Below are 19,125 nucleotides of genomic sequence, written 5' to 3' on the forward strand. Positions count from 1 at the left end.
ATAAACACCATGGGACCACGCAGCTGTCATACCGCTCAGGAAAGAGACACGTTCTGTCTCCTAGAGATGAACGTACTTTGGTGCGAAAAGTGCAAATCAATCCCCGAACAACAGCAAAGGACCTTGTGAAGATGCTGGAGGAAACAGGTATCAAAGTATCTATATCCACAGCAAAACAAGTCCTATATCGACATAACCTGAAAGGCCGCTCAGCAAGGAAGCAGCCACTGCTCCAAAACCGCCATAAAAACCCAGACTACGGTTTGCAACTGCACATGGGGACAAAGATTGTTCTTTTTGGAGAAATGCCCTCTGGTCTGATGAAACCAAAATAGAACTGTTTGGCCATAATGACCATCGTTATGTTTGGAGGAAAAAGTGGGAGGCTTGCAAGCCGAAGAATACCATCCCAACCGTGAAGCACGGGGGCGGCAGTATCCTGTTGTGGGGTTGCTTTGCTGCAGGAGGGACTGGTGCACTTCACAAAATAGATGGCATCATGAGGAGGGATAATTATGTGGATATATTGAAGCATCATCTCAAGACATCAGTCAGGAAGTTAAAGCTTGGTCGCAAATGGGTCTTCCAAATGCACAATGACCCCAAGCATACTTCCAAAGTTGTGGCAAAATGGCTTAAGGACAACAAAGTCAAGGTATTGGAGTGGCCATCACAAAGCCCTGACCTTAATCTCCTAGAAAATGTGTGGGCAGAAATGAAAAAGCTTGTGCGAGCAAGGAGGTCTACAAACCTGACTCAGTTACACCAGCTCTGTCAGGAGGAATGGGCCAAAATTCACCCAACTTATTGTGGGAAGCTTGTGGAAGGCTACCCGAAACTTTTGACCCAAGTTAAACAATTTAAAGGCAATGCTACCAAATACTAATTGAGTGTATGTAAACTTCTGACCCACTGGGAATGTGATGAAATAAATCATTCTTTCTACTATTATTCTGACATTTCACATTCTTAAAATAAAGTGGTGATCCTCACTGACCTAAGACAGGGCATTTTTACTAGGATTAAATGTCAGGAATTGTGAAAAACTGAGTTTAAATGTATTTGGTCAAATCAACTTTTATTTGTCACATACACATGGTTAGCAGATGTTAATGCGAGTGTAACGAATTGCTTGTGCTTCTAGTTCCGGCAATGCAGTAATAGCCAACGAGTAATCTAACCTAACAATTCCACAACAACTACCTGATGGGTTAGGGCAGTGTGGTTGCAATTGTGTCATCTGTGGATCTATTGGGGCGGTAGCATAAGATTACCAGGGGTACCAATGTAAGACATAACACGTAAAAAAACGAAATACTGCATAGTTTCCTAGGAACGCGAAGCGAGGCGGACATCTCTGTCGGCGCCGGAAGTAGGAAAGAAGTGTATGTAAACTTCCGACTTCAACTGTAAATGATTCACTAATCACATTAAATAAATAATTATCTTCAGAAATGACTTTGTCAAAGCAACATAATAACTAGGTCTTTACAGTGATGGTGAAATCTTGGAGAAAGGTTGGGGTTGAATGGGTTAAAATCTTCCTAGAAGGGTTTACAGAGGGACATGTCAAAATGCAGAATTGTGGCACTTAGGAAGTTTGTTTTCATATAAAGAAAATCGGATTTATTGAATTGTTGATGTGGTCTGTATGAAAGGGTTCTTCATTTGTTAATACTTATATATCAAAGGGATGCTAAATGCACTTTTTTCGTGGAAAGACCCAATAAACAACTTGGCAGATTGTCAGACAACTAAACTCAAAGCACCATCGCTATGTGTAACCCATGTGTTCAGTTTAACACTGAAATGGATGATAGCACGAAAGCACTGATAACAAGGGTCATTGCCGAGCAGATGTTGCAGTTCGAGGATGCTTTTGAGCGTGCAGTGTTAACTTGTCTGCAATACGTAAACAATGGGCAGCTATTTTTATCCGTTGTGTATCAAATTGAATTGTCTTATTATCAGACATTGTCTTATTATTTCGTTTTGGCTTTGTTGTTATCCGGGTTTCCAACATAGAGAGAGGAAGGAAGTAAGGGCATTGTTCTTTGGAGAGGTTTTATCAATTTCCTCAGTATGACCTAAACGCTGTGCCCTTGTAGGAAACCAGGCTCACTCCTTTCTTTCAAATTCCTCTTACCATTGTTCCATATTCTTGTTTTAGTAGTAAGGCTACAGACTAAGGACTTTTACATTATTCTCATGTTTGATCTAGGTTATCTATCCAATGTGTGCTGTTGAAGCTTGGCTTACATGTCATTTTGAAGTGCTACATGAATTGGAAATTGGAATAATGGACTAAAAAGAGAACCAAGGGAGGCTATAGGGCAGGGGTACTCAAATGCTATTTGATAATGTCCGCTCACACCAATTTCCTAGGTGGCAAGGGTCCGGATAGATATTATAATTTGTCAGCATAGTACTACCCCCCACCTCACAACCCATGCAACCCCGAACTGTTGACACCCCTCTTGTTGGCGGAGAGAACATTTAGCAGTTTTAAAATACATTTCCTGCAATTCTACACATTTTGCCATGGGGTGAAGATAATGTTTTTGTTGTTATTATTGTTGTTCCCCCAATTTCGTGATATCCAATTGCTGTAACGGAATTCGTCCTCCTTCGACGAGGAGTATGAGAGATCGGACCAATATGCAGAGTGTTCGTCATGTTTTAATGAACAAAATCACTGAACATGAAAATACAAAATAACAAATAGAAAGACAGAAACGAAAACCGAAACAGTTCCTTCCGTGTGGAACACACAGACACAGAAAACAGTCACCCACCAAACACTGATGGGAAAAGATTACCTAAGTATGATTCTCAATCAGAGACAACTAACGACACCTGCCTCTGATTGAGAACCATACCAGGCCAAGCGCAAAATACAACACAGAAAAACAAACATAGACTGCCCACCCAAACTCACACTAAAACAAAGGAACTAAGGTCAGAACATGACAATTGCGATCCAATTACTGTCTTGTCTCATCACTGCAACTCCCCAACGGACTCGGGAGAGGCGACGGTCCTCCGAAACATGTCCCGCCAAACTGCTATTCTTAAAACCCGCCCGCCACCTGCACCAATGTGTCGGAGGAAACACTGTTCAACTGACAACCAAAGTCAAGCGTGGGCACCCGGCCCACGCTTGAGCCAAGTAAAGCCCACCCACAGCCAAACCCTCCCCTAACCCGGACGACACTGGGCCAATTGTGCACCACCATATGGGACTCGCGGTTACGGCCAGTTGTGACACAGCCAAGGATCGAACCCAGGTCTGTAGTGACTCGATGCAGTGCCTTAGACCACTGCACCACTCTGGTGGCCCCCTCATTTTGCAGTTTTAAAGCTAATTTTCTACAATTCTACTACACATTTTGCCATGTCTTATGTGCATTCGTATGATACCTGAGTGACTCAACAAATCATTGCGGGCCCTCTGAGGGACGAGGGCCCCATCGGCACATTATCTGGCCATGGTTACTACAAGATTTAGATAGCTGTTTGTCTAACTTAGACTACCTACCTACATACAGTACCACTCCAATGTTTGGACATGCCTACTCATTCCAGGTTTTTAATAATTTTTACTATTTTATACATTGTAGAATAATAGTGAAGACATCAAAACTATGAAATAACACATATGGAATCATGTAGTAGCCAAAAAAAGTGTTAAACAAATCAAAATATATTTTATATTTGAGATTCTTCAAAGTAGCCACCATTTGCCTTGATGACTGCTTTGCACGGTCTTGGCATTCTCTCAACCAGTGTTATCTGGAATGCTTTTCCAACAGTCTTGAAGGAGTTCCTACATATGCTGAGCACTTGTTGGCTGCTTTTCCTTCACTCTGCTGTCCAACTCATCCCAAACCATCTCATTTGGATTGGGTCAGGTGATTATGGAGGCCAGGTCAGAAAATGTACATTGACATTGAGCGAGCCTTGACAAACTGACAAATCTGTGTATGTTTATTGTTGCGCCACTGTTCCCACCATTGCCCAGCCGCTCCCCTGCTCAGTGGGCCAGTCAAAAGCACAAGATGTGTAGCCACTGAGGTGTGTACTTTGAGGCTCCTCAGGCAACTGATGTGCTGCTGTCAAAGTGTCACACTGATTTACCTCCAGACCGATCTAGAACAAGGACTTCTTTCTCTAAAAGGTCCAGCGGGGAGCCGCTAGCTGGACATGTTTATTTTACTATGCAACAGTTAAGCAGATGTCCCTACCTCCCCGTCTCCTCCGCTCTGTTTGGAGTATACCCTGAGAGGGCATTCATGGGTACTTTCTCAGAGAAACCATGTGGTTTCTGCGTTGCACCTTGACCATTGGAAACATGCAATACAATACAATGGTTGGAAGTTCCTCAATTTCTCACCAGTTATATTAGCTAGTTTTTCACTCCTCTCATGCCATAGAGTTTATATTACTTGACATATAGGCCTACACCATTTCTTCTGCAGATAATGTAGGGGAAAGGTAGAGCTATGCATACAGTATCTACAGCACCATAGCAGGTGAGGATATGCTGATCAAGATAAACCTAGTTGTGTTCTATGGTAATCAGTTTACGCTTCACTCAGTGGAGCGGAGGATTATTTCTGTCTTATCTGCAGATTCTCCACTGCTGGGATACCGTTTGACCTTGAGCTGCAGTAGACGCAGATCTAAGATCTTTCTGAGTCCAAGGCAGTTTTATATCAGTACCTTTCTCAGTGCTTCCTGCTACAGTAGAAGGACATGGAGGGAGAATCTTTAACTTTTCATAATATGCAGGATTTATCATACAGGGATTGCATTTGTATATGGAAATATACTTTTTAGTGTGTAAATTATGATGTGATTTTATATATTATTTTCTAACAAGTTGCATGTTTCACTAAATATTCTGAGTGATGTTGACATATTCTTTGAAAGCATCATGCCAAATGACCGTCCACCGTTCTCCCTACAATAGGCATTATCTGTAACTATTACACAATACATTCCACTCATCTGTGGAGGAGTATCTCAGTTTTACCACATTTATTTTAAACAGGCCTATAGTAGTCGTAGCAGGCCACCTGAAAAGCAGGTCTGGAAATAATTAGCTATGAGTGTGTTTATATGCATGCATGTGTGTGTGTGGACTATGAAGGGTGCTAAAAACTCTCTTAGCCACAGCTGTTGTCATACTGCTTCTCTGCACTGTGTGTCTGGGCACTTGGCCAGCTGGATGCAGTTGATAAAGAGGGAGAATGATCTCTCTCTCTCTCTCTCTCTCTCTCTCTCTCTCTCTCTCTCTCTCTCTCTCTCTCTCCTTGCTGTGCTGCCGCATGGCATGAATGGGCCCTCAGATGAGGGTAGAAGTAGGACATTCTCTCAAAAGGAGAGCCGCCCAATCTAAGTTTCCCTTCATCCACATGAATGTAGCCTTTTGATAGGGATGTTTTTTTTTTGTGGCAGTGAATGTTTGTGGCAGTGAATGTAATGGGGCATCTCTTTGCCTTTGTAGGCGTTGTTGATTACGCCACAAATTGCGTCTGCTGTCCCAATCAGTGTCCACTCTCTGGAGAAACGGTTGATCTTCACAGTATCTATACATGTCAGTTGTACTATATAGTACATAAAAGTACAGAATGTCTTGAATTGACTACATGCACAATACACATGCACTTGTCCTTTGTAGAATATCATTGTTGTCATTTAAGGCTGAAGTTATCCTGTCTGTGTGCCTATGAGGCCTACAGTACCTTGTGAACTACTCTGGAACGGACTTCAAATAGATCTAATCAGACTTGCAAAGAGACAAGAATCTTACTTGTCTATGATTTTTAAATGATCCTTTGAATGGGCTGTGGACTGTGGTACGGCATTTAACATGCACTCGCCCGCCAGATGTTAGTTATTTAACAAAAATGTTATGTTTATTTTTGTGCTAAATGTAAATAATGTTTTAAAAATGTGGTTTATTGCTCCAAGGACCTATTTCTTCTAGCTTAACATGCTTGGCCAGTTTGGCAGATTCCAAATACAACGATCTGTAGATTAGGTCTATTGGACAAGACACACAGGTTACATCTAACCTAAGCAAGACATGAGAAGGAGCATGTTAAGCAGGCCTTGCGCTATGAGATATTGATTCCTCTGCTTCTGTCTTTAATGAAGGTAAAGTACAGTATATGCTTGCATATAGGTCATACATTTTGGGAGTAAAGGATGGGTTTCAACACTGTCGTTGATAATGCACCGATCGTGAACTCGCTTCTTGATAAATTAGCAGATGATCCAAGATGGAGAAGTCCTTACCCTTGTTCCTTTTTAATCAAATGTTAGTGCTAGCCATAATGAAAGACTAGCCTCTTTTTTGGTAATTGTATGCATCTCTGAACAACAACAGCAATACAAGGAATGTGTTTGCTCATCGTGTTTATGCATCTTTTGCCTTTTTCTCGCTCTCATCTTCCCGTATGGGCAGCAATGAAATTGACTGGTCCTTCAATCTTATAGTATGAAAATATGAGAAAATCAGAGACTACGTGAAGGTCATTTCATGTGCGGCCATTTCTTTCCTTCCCCTTACACTTGAAGTTTTATTGAAGAGGTGGTGTGAGCCTAGCTATCTGGGCAGAGATGACCAGAGGAAGCTCTGACATCATTTCCCAGGGGAGTGGCACATGGCCAGAGGTTAAAAGCTTGGATTGGATTGGCTTCTTTTTTCTTCATCACACAGGCACTCACTGAGAGTGGGCTATGATGATCACACGAGAAGAATCATCATTGTCAGACGAAGATCTTGTCAATGTACCCAGGCTTCTAGAGGTAGAAATAACCAGTTTTTCACGGTCTATTTGAAGCTATCCAAACCATTTGTGTCTTAAGGATTCAAATGAGTAGTGTATGACAACTTGTTAGTGAGGTATAGAGGCACAGGCATGAATTTTAAGCCTGAGTCCTACCCATGCCCGCGACGTTTAGGCCAAAACCTGAAATCAGACATTACTTCCTCCGTTAGTAGATCCATTAGCTGCTCCTTTCTATGTGTCACTCGCTCCCTAAGCACTGCTCGCTCTGCATGCGCACTGCTCATGGCGGCTCTGGGTCTGAGAGTATCCATAGCAATGGCTCCGCTTGGGCTGCTCTGCTCAATGCAGACCTGAGAGAGCAGTTAGCTGTTAGCTACTTTTTCATCACTCACAAGGAGCATTATTATTTTCGTTGAAATAATCTCTCCTGTCTTATATTTGATGAGGTTGAAGCACTTCTGACACCATGTTATGATTTTAGTCAGATATGACTGTACTGTGCTGCAGAGCACAAGCAAATGGCTCAGCTTACATTTTTTTACTGATCAATTGTATGATACCCGAGCCCTGCCTGTACCCTAGTTACAGATTAAAAAACAGGCCCTACCCGGCCTAAACCCGATGTATAATGTCGGGGCCCATCAGGGCTCAGGTCGGTTAAAAAAGCTCTAGTGTGGTCGATGTATCTGACATATCCTAACTCTGCCTTTGCCTATACAATACCAAATATGCACACAGGAAAATGCAGTAGTAGCTTGCTACTGCCCCCCTTTTTTATTTCTTTAAACTTGTAATTAACTTTGACACCAGTTTTACATTCCTGTTCTTGCTGCTCATTTGTGGTATCGGGAAAAACCTCCACTGTGCAGTTATAGATTGGGGCCTAGTTCTCCTGTATAAACTCATTCTGAGATCTGTACTGAGGGCCTGAAAAATGCAAAGAGTTGTCTGGGGAAACAGAGGAATGTGACGAGAACAGGAAGAAAAAGCTCCTCCTGCCGAGAGGAGAAAAAAAGTCCAGGCACAAAAATCGAGAGCCTCTCTGAAAAGGTTTTCAACTTTATAGATGCAGCACACATATTTGGCTGGAGGCCTGTCAGTCGCTTATGGAGGAGGAATGGCTCTGCTTCCTGTCAGAATGTGTGTAGAACATTCCAGGCAGCAGGACCACTCTGCTAGGATGTAGAAAGGGAGGGGAAACAGGATACTCTATCTATGGCTTCATCTAGCAGCTCTTTTTGTGGTGGCTCAATGTTTATTTTTTTACTCTGATGATTAGAAGAAAATGATGTCGTGCTGTTGGGACTTGATTGTATTTTGACTATTAGAATTCAGGATTGTAGGCTTTTCTAGGGCTTCTCCACTTCACTATTCAATCCAATCTCTCTGAAGTGAGCTACCTTCATTGAAACATTGATTCTTTAGCACTCAGTCTGAGGAAACTTTGTTGGCAGTTGATAGGTTGAGCAAGAGCATTGTTTGCTTATTTCGGAAGAATTATAAGCACTTTTTCAGAGCCCGACATTAACAATAGTGGGGGATGTTGAATAAAATCATGATATTGTTATATAACATTACAGTTATGTAAGTGTGAAGGCACCGCACTATTAAATGAATAATGTATTTGCTGTTGCCAGTTATGTAAATTTACTTACGTTTATATTGCCTACAATCTCCACAATGTGATTGTCAGTGGTTGATCGACTTTCTAGTTTCTGGTAGACTTGTGTAAATGATTTAATGGATTATTCAATCAAATTGAAAATAAATAAATATAACATTCTCAACCAGATGCCCAAATCCACTTGCACTCAATTGTCTGAAAAAAGGTCTGCATTGATATTTTCAACCACTTGTATGGAACTCAATACACATTTTTATACAATTTCTCATGAAGACTTTTATTCTGCCAGGTAAACAAACTACACACACACACACACACACACACACAAACTCAGACTCCTTGATTTGATTTTTCTTGCTCTCTTTTAAAGGGGAAATCTGCATTTCAAACAATAACCAACGGCTCCCCACCAGTGTTTTTGGTAAAAAGCTGAGGGACGCGGCTGGAGAAATGTATCCACTCTCAAATTCATAGACAGAGCTATGGATACAAGGACCATGATATCAAAATGAAGTTTTAACCATATTTTGAGGTGTTTGTTAACCAGTGTTTGTTTACAATTCTTATTTAATTTTTCTACAAAGAACGTTAAACAGGCTTATATTTTGGGTTCTGATGGGGTACGCAGCCTGGCCTCAAAAACTAGACGTAACATAGTAAATGTAAATCTGTGACACTCAAATTAGTATGATATGTTACGTTTCAGGCACGTGCACAGATAGGGCTCCCTTCCACTCTCCAAAGTGCCCTTTTAGGTGGTGGTATAATTTCCCCCCAAATTATTATTTTTTTGTATACATTTTTGTCATTGCTGTTCGGAACCCACTTCCCACAAGTCGTCGTCAAGTTCGCCACCCCCCACCCCGTCCGTTTGTTGCGCCTGTTGATCTGCCCTGTACTGAGCTTGTGGATACGGTTGCGCCTTTTTCACAGTAGTCTGTACAGAAATTGCACACACCCGGTATCCAAACATGCATGGCTTGAGAGATAGAGTGTGTGTAGCTAGCTAGCTAGTTTAAATGTCAACAGTACTGCCACAGAAGCATGACATTTGATTAACACTTGATAACAATTGATTTAGCCTACATTGTCATCAATATTCGGTCTGGTTGGCTGATATGTGCAGCAGAGAGAGGCAGAAAGACATAGAGAGGTAAATCACAATCAGTCAAATAAATCAAGCTAGCTAACAAGAAGATTTACAGCAATCATCAATATCATGGATCAGCTGATAGCCCAGCCTCTGAAAGGTCTGTGCATGGCCCTGTTACGTTTGGTATGGTTACTTAAACCCAAAGGTTGCGTGTTCAAATCACATCATGGACAGCTTTAGCTAATTCGCAACTTTGCATCTGCTTACTACTTTTTAGCTATTGCAACTGCTTAGCATTTTAGCTAATCCTTCCCCCAACCTTATCCCTATCCATAACTCATAACCTTAACTCTAACCTTAACCCCTAACCCCTAGCCTAGCTAGCATTCGCCACCTAGCCACCTAGCTAACATTAGCCACAACAAATCATAATTCATAACATACTGTATCATATGTATTGCAAATTTGTAACATATTGTACGAATTGCAATTTGTAACATTTCATAACATATCATACATGAAGGATGTCCACAAATGAATAAATGTAACATATCATACTAAATGGAGGGAGACAGATTTACATTTAGTATGTTACGTCTACATCCAGTTTGCAGCACAACAGTAAGAGCTAAGCTCATGCGGCCCATATAAATGGTGTTCTCCAAGAATCAATGTGTATCATTCATTTAAATTAAAAGGATGGATGTAGGGAATGCAGATTGCACTTTAAAATAAGACTCAAGGTTATGATTTTAGGATGGGGGCATGGGGGAGGGGGTGGAGAAAGTGGAGTCTATCCACAGGTGGTCCATAATTCCATACAGTAATTACCAAGCGAAGTGCATTGTGGGGATTCGGACCACTCAGCCACTCTGTAAGGGCAAGAAAAGGATGTACCATGTGGGAAAAAGGACAGATAAAATGATGTCCCATTGAGAGACCATCCCCAGACACTTAAAACTGTAGAGGAAGCACTGTCATTGTGCATTGTCAAAGGGCCTTTTCATAAGTGCTGCAGTATTAAGTGAATCTAATGAAAGTGGTGGCAAATGGACAAATACAATCTTTAATTAATTTCAAATGGCGTTTTGTTTAAAGGCAGGTGCATCAACCGTTTTCTCTTAAATGAAGAGTTGTTATATAAAATAAAATTAGAATGGCAATATTCTTTGTAGTGTATTATCAGAGGATGACTGAATAATCAAAACTAAGATCACAGCTGCACAATTTATATGAATGGTTGAGAAATAGTGAGTGACAATATACTAATAGACATACAGTATGTACTAATTCTCATTATTTTGATTGAGCTACAGTGGCTTGCAAAAGTATTCACCCCCCTTGGCATTTTTATTTATTTTGTTGCCTTGCAACCTGGAATTAAAATAGATTTTTGGGGGGTTGTATCATTTGATATCCACAACATGCATACCACTTTGAAGATACAAAATATTGTAATTGTGAAACAAACAAGAAATAAGACAAAAAAACTGAGAACTTCACCCCACCCCCCCCAAGTCAATACTTTGTAGAGTCACCTTTTGCAGCAATTACAGCTGTAAGCTTGGCACATCTAACCACTGGGATCTTTGCCCATTCTTCGAGGCAAAACTGCTCCAGCTCCTTCAAGTTGGATGGGTTCCACTGATGTACAGCAATCTTTAAGTCATACCACAGATTCTCAATTGGATTGAGGTCTGGGCTTTGACTGAGCCATTCCAAGACATTTAAATGTTTCCCCTTATTAAACCACATGGTGTTGCTTTTGCAGTATGCTTAGGGTCATTGTCCTGCTGGAAAATCTATGGAAGACTGAAACAGGTTTCCCTCAAGAATATCCCTGTATTTAGCGCTATCCATCATTCCTTCAATTCTGACAGGTTTCTCAGTCCCTGCCGATGAAAAAGATCCCAACAGCATGATGCTGCCACCCCCATGCTTCACTGTGGGGATGGTGCTGGGTTTGCGCCAGACATAGCATTTTCCTTGATTGCCAAAAAGCTCAATTTTAGTCTCATCTGACCAGAGTACTTTCTTCCATATGTTTGGTGAGTCTCCCACATGCCTTTTTGCAGATTCTGGGGCCTTTCAGAACAGGTGTATATATACTAATATCATGTGACAATTCAGGTGACACTTAGATTGCACACAGGTTGACTTTATCTAACTAATTATGTGACTTCTGAAGGTAATTGGTTGCACCAGATCTTATTTTGGGGCTCCATAGTAAAGGGGTGAATACATATGCACTTACCACTTTTTCGTTGACATTATTATTTTTTTTTACAAATAATTTTTTAAATTTCACTTCACCACTTTGGACTATTTTGTGTATGTCCACTACATGAAATACAAATAAAAATCTATTTAAATTACAAGTTGTACGCCTCCCGGGTGGCACAGTGGTCTAGGGCCTGGGTTCGCGCCCAGGCTCTGTCGCAGCCGGCCGCGACCGGGAGGTCCGTGGGGCAACACACAATTGCCGTAGCGTCGTCCGGGTTAGGGAGGGTTTGGCCGGTAGGGATATCCTTGTCTCATCGCGCACCAGCGACTCCTGTGGCGGGCCTGGCGCAGCGCACGCTAACCAAGGTCGCCAGGTGCACGGTGTTTCCTCCTACATTGGTGTGGCTGGCTTCCAGGTTGGATGCGCGCTGTGTTAAGAAGCAGTACGGCTTGGTTGGGTTGTGTTTCGGAGGACGCATGGCTTTCGACCTTTGTCTCTCCCAAGCTCGTACGGGAGTTGTAGCGATGAGACAAGATAGTAATTACTAACAATTGGATACCACGAAATTGGGGAGAAAAAGGGGGTAAAATTTAAAATATATATATATTTTTTAAATTACCGTTTGTAATGCAACAAAATAGGAAAAACGCCAAGTGGGATGAATACTTTTGCAAGGCACAGTATCTGTTGTTTGTTATTGTTTTACCACTCGTTGCATCTACTTCTCTCTGTCTCCTCAGATGCAATGGCAACTCCCTCTCCAGCAAAGAGCATGGGTGACCCTGGCATCACCCCACTGTCACCCTCCCACATTCAGGTAAGAAACATTCCATGGAATATTCTGCGTGGAAATAGATCCATAAGAGCCGAATGAAGTCAAACAACTCCATTACTTTGGTATGAGAGATTGGTAGGCTAGATTGGTATGAGATTCACCACACAGTCTTTTTTAACTCATCTGCTTTTCCATCCAGAATAAATCACACATCTCCTTAAACATTCTCCATTTGTTGACTCTGATTTTCTGTCCTCTCCACCTCAGCAAAATGACACGGACTCGAATGCCCACACTGGACCTTCGTTCATTGTGGTGGTTGCTATCGACTTTGGCACCACTTCCAGCGGCTATGCATACGCCTTCACTAAGGAGCCAGAATGCATTCACACCATGAGGTGAGCCAAGCCAACGCTGCAATGCAGTCCCTGATAGCATGAGGAGAGAGCGAGATTGAAGGAGTCATAGGGAGGTTCACTCAGGTCAGGCTGTTCTTTTCCGTAGCAGTCTTATTAAATATTATCTGGCAGGTGATGCAAGAGAGATAGCTAATAATGATAAGAATGCATAGTTCAACTTTCTGGTCTTAGCACTTGTCTAGGCGTACTCATACCCGAAGGGTTGCTGATAGCCAGGTTAAACGTGTTGATCAAAGTATTGCTCCTCAAATCCATTGTCATCAAATGGAGATGTAGAGGGCGCAGAGGCTTCTAACTGGATTCCATAATGACTGTCTTTAGAAGGTAAATGAAACAGTGTTTGCTCCCTCGCTCACCACTTATATGCCTCATTGGTGGTCGTCATGGTCCCAGTCAGTGTAATGGTCCTGTTAGAGCTGGGAGGAGGAGCTGATTCACTGAGCTGAGGAACAAGCTGGACTACAGTCCTGAGATCCTCTGACCCATAAAACACACAGGTCAACTCTCTCCCCTGTGTGTGCCAGGCACCAGGGCCAACCTCCATACACTGCATTGCAGTACCTCACAAAACCGACAGGTGTTTATATGGTTTCATGCGCTAGTTTTAAGGGGCCCTATTTGAACTTTGAGTTCATGGTATATCTTAGAGCAGGGTTGGCTAATCTTATCTGTAAAAGGCCATTGTGGTTGCAGGTTTTTGTTGATTTGAATAATTTTTCAATTCATAGTTAAACTTGTTGATTTAACTGGCAATCACCAATAGTTCTAATGAGTTTTCCATAGAGAAAGCATGTCTGGGAACTCTATTTGCAGCTTGTTAAAGTTTTATGCATGACTCTCGATCAAAATCAGCACTTTTGCAGAGTATTAACAGACAACAGGTAACACTTTCTAGCACCAGAAGATCAATTCTGTAGCAGTTTAGAAACTTTTGTTGGTTAGACTACGAGGTAGAACAGCATCACAAGCCCCTACACAGAGATGTAGAAATTCTGTGCTGAATAAACTTCCAACTCTTTCTATATCTTTGTTCTAGATTTAAAAAATGGAGTATCGTTAATGTAATATCCCTAGGGTGATGAAACACAAAGACACACAGAGACCCAGACTGAGAGAAGCATCTATTGCAGAATCCTCTCCTGTCATTAACTCCAAACATCAGATAACAGTGGAGCAATATATTTTTACTAGTACTACTAGACCTTGCAGTGAAAACACCCAGAGCTCTAAGATTATTTAGTTAGGATGGAACCATCTTCCCCAAAACCTTACATAAACAATGGCTTCACTGGATAAGCCCTCAGACTGGATCTGTAAAGTTTGCCCATACCTCAAATGAACTATTTTGGGGTGCTGTAACATTTACATTTTCACATGATAGAGATTTCAGGGTAGAACTGCTCTTTGAATAGAGGAGGAATGCATTGGTGTATTGATAGTGAGCATCAGCTATTTGCGTCTCTATGACATAGACATTAGTATTCATCCCATGTCCTCACTGTCGCTGGCCCTCACAATGGAGCAGGAATCCAATTCAGTGGTGGAAAACTACCCAATTGTCATACTTGAGTAAAAGTAAAGATACCTTGATTGAAAATAGGCTCAAGTAAAAGTGAAAGTCACCCAGTAAAATACTACTTGAATAAAAGTCTACAAGTGTTTGGTTTTGAATATACTTTAAGTATCAAAGTAAATTTAACAATATATATATATCATTTCTAATTCCTTATATTAAGCAAACCAGACAGCACCAATTTCTTGTTATTTTAATTTGCGGATAGCCAGTGGCACACTCCAACACTCAGAAGTCATTTTCAAATGAAGCATGTTTGATTAGTGATTCCGCCAGATCAGAGGCTGTAGGATGACATGGGGTGTTCTCTTGATACATGTGTGAATTGGCATTCAAATTATAACGAGTACTTTTAAAATGTATGAGGTAAAAAGTACACTATTTTCTTTAGGAATGTCGTGAAGTAAAAGTTGTGGATAATAGAAATAGTAAAGTAAAGATTCCCCGAACAACAACTTAAGTGCTTTACACCACTGATCCAATTGCATAGCTAAACACTCAAACCAATAGAAAACAGCTATTCTGAAATGGCTGCCAGTTCCTGAAGTTCCTCAAGAACTTTCCAACACTCTTTCAACTGACAATATTTTTTGTTGTGTTCATTTTTTTAGATAGAATTTCTTTTTTTTCTTGTTTTGCAGTAAACCATCTGTAAAAGGTCAGTGTGGTTGTAAGTTTTTGTTGATTTTAATAATTTTTAAATTCATAGTTAAACTTGTTGATTTAACTGGCAATCACCAATAGTTCTAATGAGTTTTCCATAGAGAAAGCATGTCTGGGAACTCTATTTACAGCTTGTTAAAGTTTTATGCATGACTCTCGATCAAAATCAGCACTTTCCCCCTTGCAAAATATTAACAGACAACAGGTAACACTTTCTAGCACCAGAAAATCAATTCTGTAGCAGTTTCGAAACTTTTGTTGGTTAGACTACTAGGTAGAACTGTCACGCCTTGGTCTTAGTATTTTGTGTTTTCTTTATTATTTGTTCAGGCCAGGGTGTGACATGGGTTTATTGTATTGTCGTATTGGGGTTTTTGTAGGCATTGGGATTGTGGTTGATTAGGGGTGTGTCTAGTATAGGCTTGGCTGCCTGAGGCGGTTCTCAATCAGAGTCAGGTGATTCTTGTTGTCTCTGATAGTGAACCGTATTTAGGTAGCCTGGGTTTCACTGTGTATTTCGTGGGTGATTGTTCCTGTCTCTGTGTAGTTTCACCAGATAGGCTGTAATTAGGTTTCACGTTCCGTTTGTTGTTTTTGTATTTTGTATAGTTATTTCATGTGTCACTTGTTCCATTAAAGTCATGAGTAACCACCAGGCTGCATTTCGGTCCGACTCTGTTTCTACAAACGAAGAACGACGTTACAAGAACAGTATCACAAGCCCCTACACAGATATGTAGAAATTCTGTGCTGAATAAACTTCCAACTCTTTCTATGTCTTTGTTCAAGATAAAAATGGAGTATCGTTAATGTAATATCCCTAGGGTGATGAAACACATTTAGTAATATGTACTGTACGTGCACTAACACGGAACCCAAACCATCGTGTGCTATCGTGCATAAATGTATTTTGCCCCCCCAAACCAAACGCGATCACGACACGCAGGTTAAAATATCAAAACAAACTCTGAACCAATGACATTAATTTGGGGACAGGTCGAAAATCATTAAACATGTATGGAAATTTAGCTAGTTAGCTTGCACTTGCTAGCTAAGGTTAATTTGTCTGATTTAGCTAGCTTGCTGTTGCTAGCTAATTTGTCCTGGATATAAACATTGAGTTGTTATCTTACCTGAAATGCACAAGGACCTCTACTCCGACAATTAATCCACACATTAAACGGCCAACCGAATCGTTTCTAGTCATCTCTCCTCCTTCCAGGCTTTTTCATCGTTTAATTTATATGGTGATCGCATCTAAACTTTCATTGTATTACCACGACTACCGGCAAAACAGTTAGTCTTTCAGTCACCCACGTGGGTATAACCAATGAGGAGATGGCACGTGGGTACCTGCTTCTATAAACCAATGGGGAGATGGGAGATGCAGGACTTTCAGCGCGATCTGCGTCAGAAATAGGAATGAGTTCAATTTTAGCCCTTGGCGTCGCAGACGCTCGCTGGCGAAGGCGAGCAGTGTGGGTGCAATAATTGAATAACATGGATTTCTAAATTTATTTTGCGACGCTCGCACACGCGACGTGTCCGGTCTGGTCAGCATGTAAGGCTTTTAAATTGTGTTTGTCAAGAGGTCTGACCTCTGGCCTCCCACTGCTCTAAATCCCAGTTTTACATACTGTACGCACAGTGAAAATAAATGCATAATTTAAAGACTAATTTAAAGACACTCCTTAATGCATTATTCAGTGAGCTGTTAATGCAGTAAGGCATATTCCATTCCAGACTATGTAAGGTTATGTTATACAGAAAGCTATTCTTCACCTGTCATGTTCCTACATGTAGATCAGTTTAGCTATACTGTGAAAAAAATGTGCATTCATTGATAGTTTAAATCACAACCATGTTTTAATTTCTGTTTCAATGACTAATACGCTGATGCAGTCACATTGAGGCTATGTTGTTGTTGCAATGTTTGAATCATGTGACAGAATGAGTTTTGAATAAATAGGCTTCAAGTCAGGATTATTGGATTGTATCAAATGACCATGTTAATTAGTAACCAAGCATAGATTAGGGCTTCATAGAGCATGATCATGAAACACTGTGATGTGATTTGGAGTGGAGCAGAATTCTCTAGGTCTTTTCAAAGAGGATCACGATTCCCATATGGCTGTGGACATACCATCTAGCATGATGATGAATATGGTCATGAGGATGGCAATGATCATAATGATGATGATGAAGAACATCTGAACTATCAATGATAAACTTGGATTGTGCGCAGAAGAGCCCAAGATAATCTCCATCATGATTTAGATTAGCAGTGAGCATCTAGTGGTTTCCCCCAAATTTTCCAATTTAGTCCATCACAGCAGGCTTCTCCCCCAGTAAAACAGACCCATAATCTCATCAGGGCACTTAGCAAACATACACTAATCTCCAAGGGAAGCAAACTAATTATAGTTAGTCTTGATTTGCCCAGAACTAGTGTAGCTCAATTAACGTGTAGGTCAGGTTCAGAAAGCCATTAGACTGACAACGAGGGACTGATGAGGACACACTACTTGAATTTGTGTGATTGACCTTGGTCGTGTCTTTAGTCTGCAGACATTTTAATTCAGGTTGGAATATTGACAGGATACACAAATGTTCTTATGCATTCCACCTTATTGAGCCTTTTGACACAAATATAGAAAATGCACTGCAGGGAACTGTCTGGGCCCTTAATAATTTACCAGTATCATTTGCAAGAAGGCCTACATAGTTTTCAACCAGTCGTTTCAACAGATGAAAGATATAATCCACTGGGCACACACTGGTTGAATCAATGTTGTTTCAACGTAAATTGTCAACGTATTGTAACGTGGAATAAACGTGGAAAATACATTGGATGTGAAAAAAAGTAATCACCCAGTACTGTTGTCATCTCATTTGAACCTGTGTTGTAAACATTGAAATTAGAGTAAAACTTCAACTGAACTACGTTGCCCTTAACAAGTTGCTCATTGGTTTAAATGTTTTATGTTCATTTCCAGACGCTGGGAAGGCGGCGACCCCGGAGTGTCCAATCAGAAGACGCCTACCACCATCCTCCTGACCCCGGACAGGAAGTTCCATAGTTTTGGCTATGCAGCACGTGACTTCTACCACGACCTGGACCCTACCGAGTCCAAGCACTGGCTCTACCTGGAGAAGTTCAAAATGAAACTCCATACAACAGCGGTAAAGACACACACTCGCGCAAACACACACTTCCCTTATTACTCTGTGTCTGCCCTTGTGCAGGGCTGGCAGCTTGGTAGCCCTTGATCAAGACTCTCAGTTCCATTACATTACACATAAGAGTCATTGGACGAAGACGTCTTCTATATGGGGGAGTGTTGTTAAGAGCCACGATGCTTGGCCTGTACATTAACACGCACCGTTTGCGGTACAGTTTTGGAAGCATAAGGACCTTTCATATCAGCGAGAAATAATAAACAATACATAAAATGTTCCATTTAAACACAGGGTTAGTGTTAGTGTTCTCACACGGCCATTTCTCCATGTTAGTGTTTATGGAAAACGGACGGAAAATAGAGTCGACTACCTGTGCTAATTAGCTTTCTGCATCTCCTAACACCTGTGTGTGAACGAAAGGCTGAAAAATACTGTCGGCTGCAACTGTAAAAACAGTGTAAAAACAGTGTACAGCAGTTCCTCAGAGGAGGAAGTGGAGGACCATGCCTCAGTAAATTTCATAAAAATAAAAATTGGGAAAAGTTTTAGATAAAACTATACTAAATATATTCACGTCACCAAATAATTGATTAAAACACACTGTTTTTAAATGAAGGTCTACAGTAGCCACAATAGCACTCTGCACTATGGTGTAGCCGGAGGACAGCTAGCTTCCGTTCTCCTCTCGGTACATTGACTTCAATACAAAACCTAGGAGGCTCTTGGTTCTCACCCCCTTCCATAGACTTACACTGTAATTATGACAACTTCCAG

General features: G+C 41.1%; 1 protein-coding gene across 2 annotated transcripts in view; it reads left to right on the forward strand.

The window, feature by feature from the left end:
- LOC118400574 (heat shock 70 kDa protein 12A-like) overlaps nt 1-19,125 on the forward strand; it is a 43,617-nt gene that overhangs the window by 6,824 nt on the left and 17,668 nt on the right. For both annotated transcript variants that reach the window (XM_035797573.2, XM_035797564.2), the window contains exons 2-4: nt 12,482-12,558; nt 12,784-12,914; nt 18,168-18,354. In XM_035797573.2, the coding sequence (XP_035653466.1) occupies nt 12,482-12,558; nt 12,784-12,914; nt 18,168-18,354 (395 nt within the window). The remainder of the gene's footprint in view (nt 1-12,481; nt 12,559-12,783; nt 12,915-18,167; nt 18,355-19,125) is intronic.

Source organism: Oncorhynchus keta, chromosome 2, assembly GCF_023373465.1.
Source record: "Oncorhynchus keta strain PuntledgeMale-10-30-2019 chromosome 2, Oket_V2, whole genome shotgun sequence".
Lineage (NCBI taxonomy): Eukaryota > Metazoa > Chordata > Actinopteri > Salmoniformes > Salmonidae > Oncorhynchus > Oncorhynchus keta.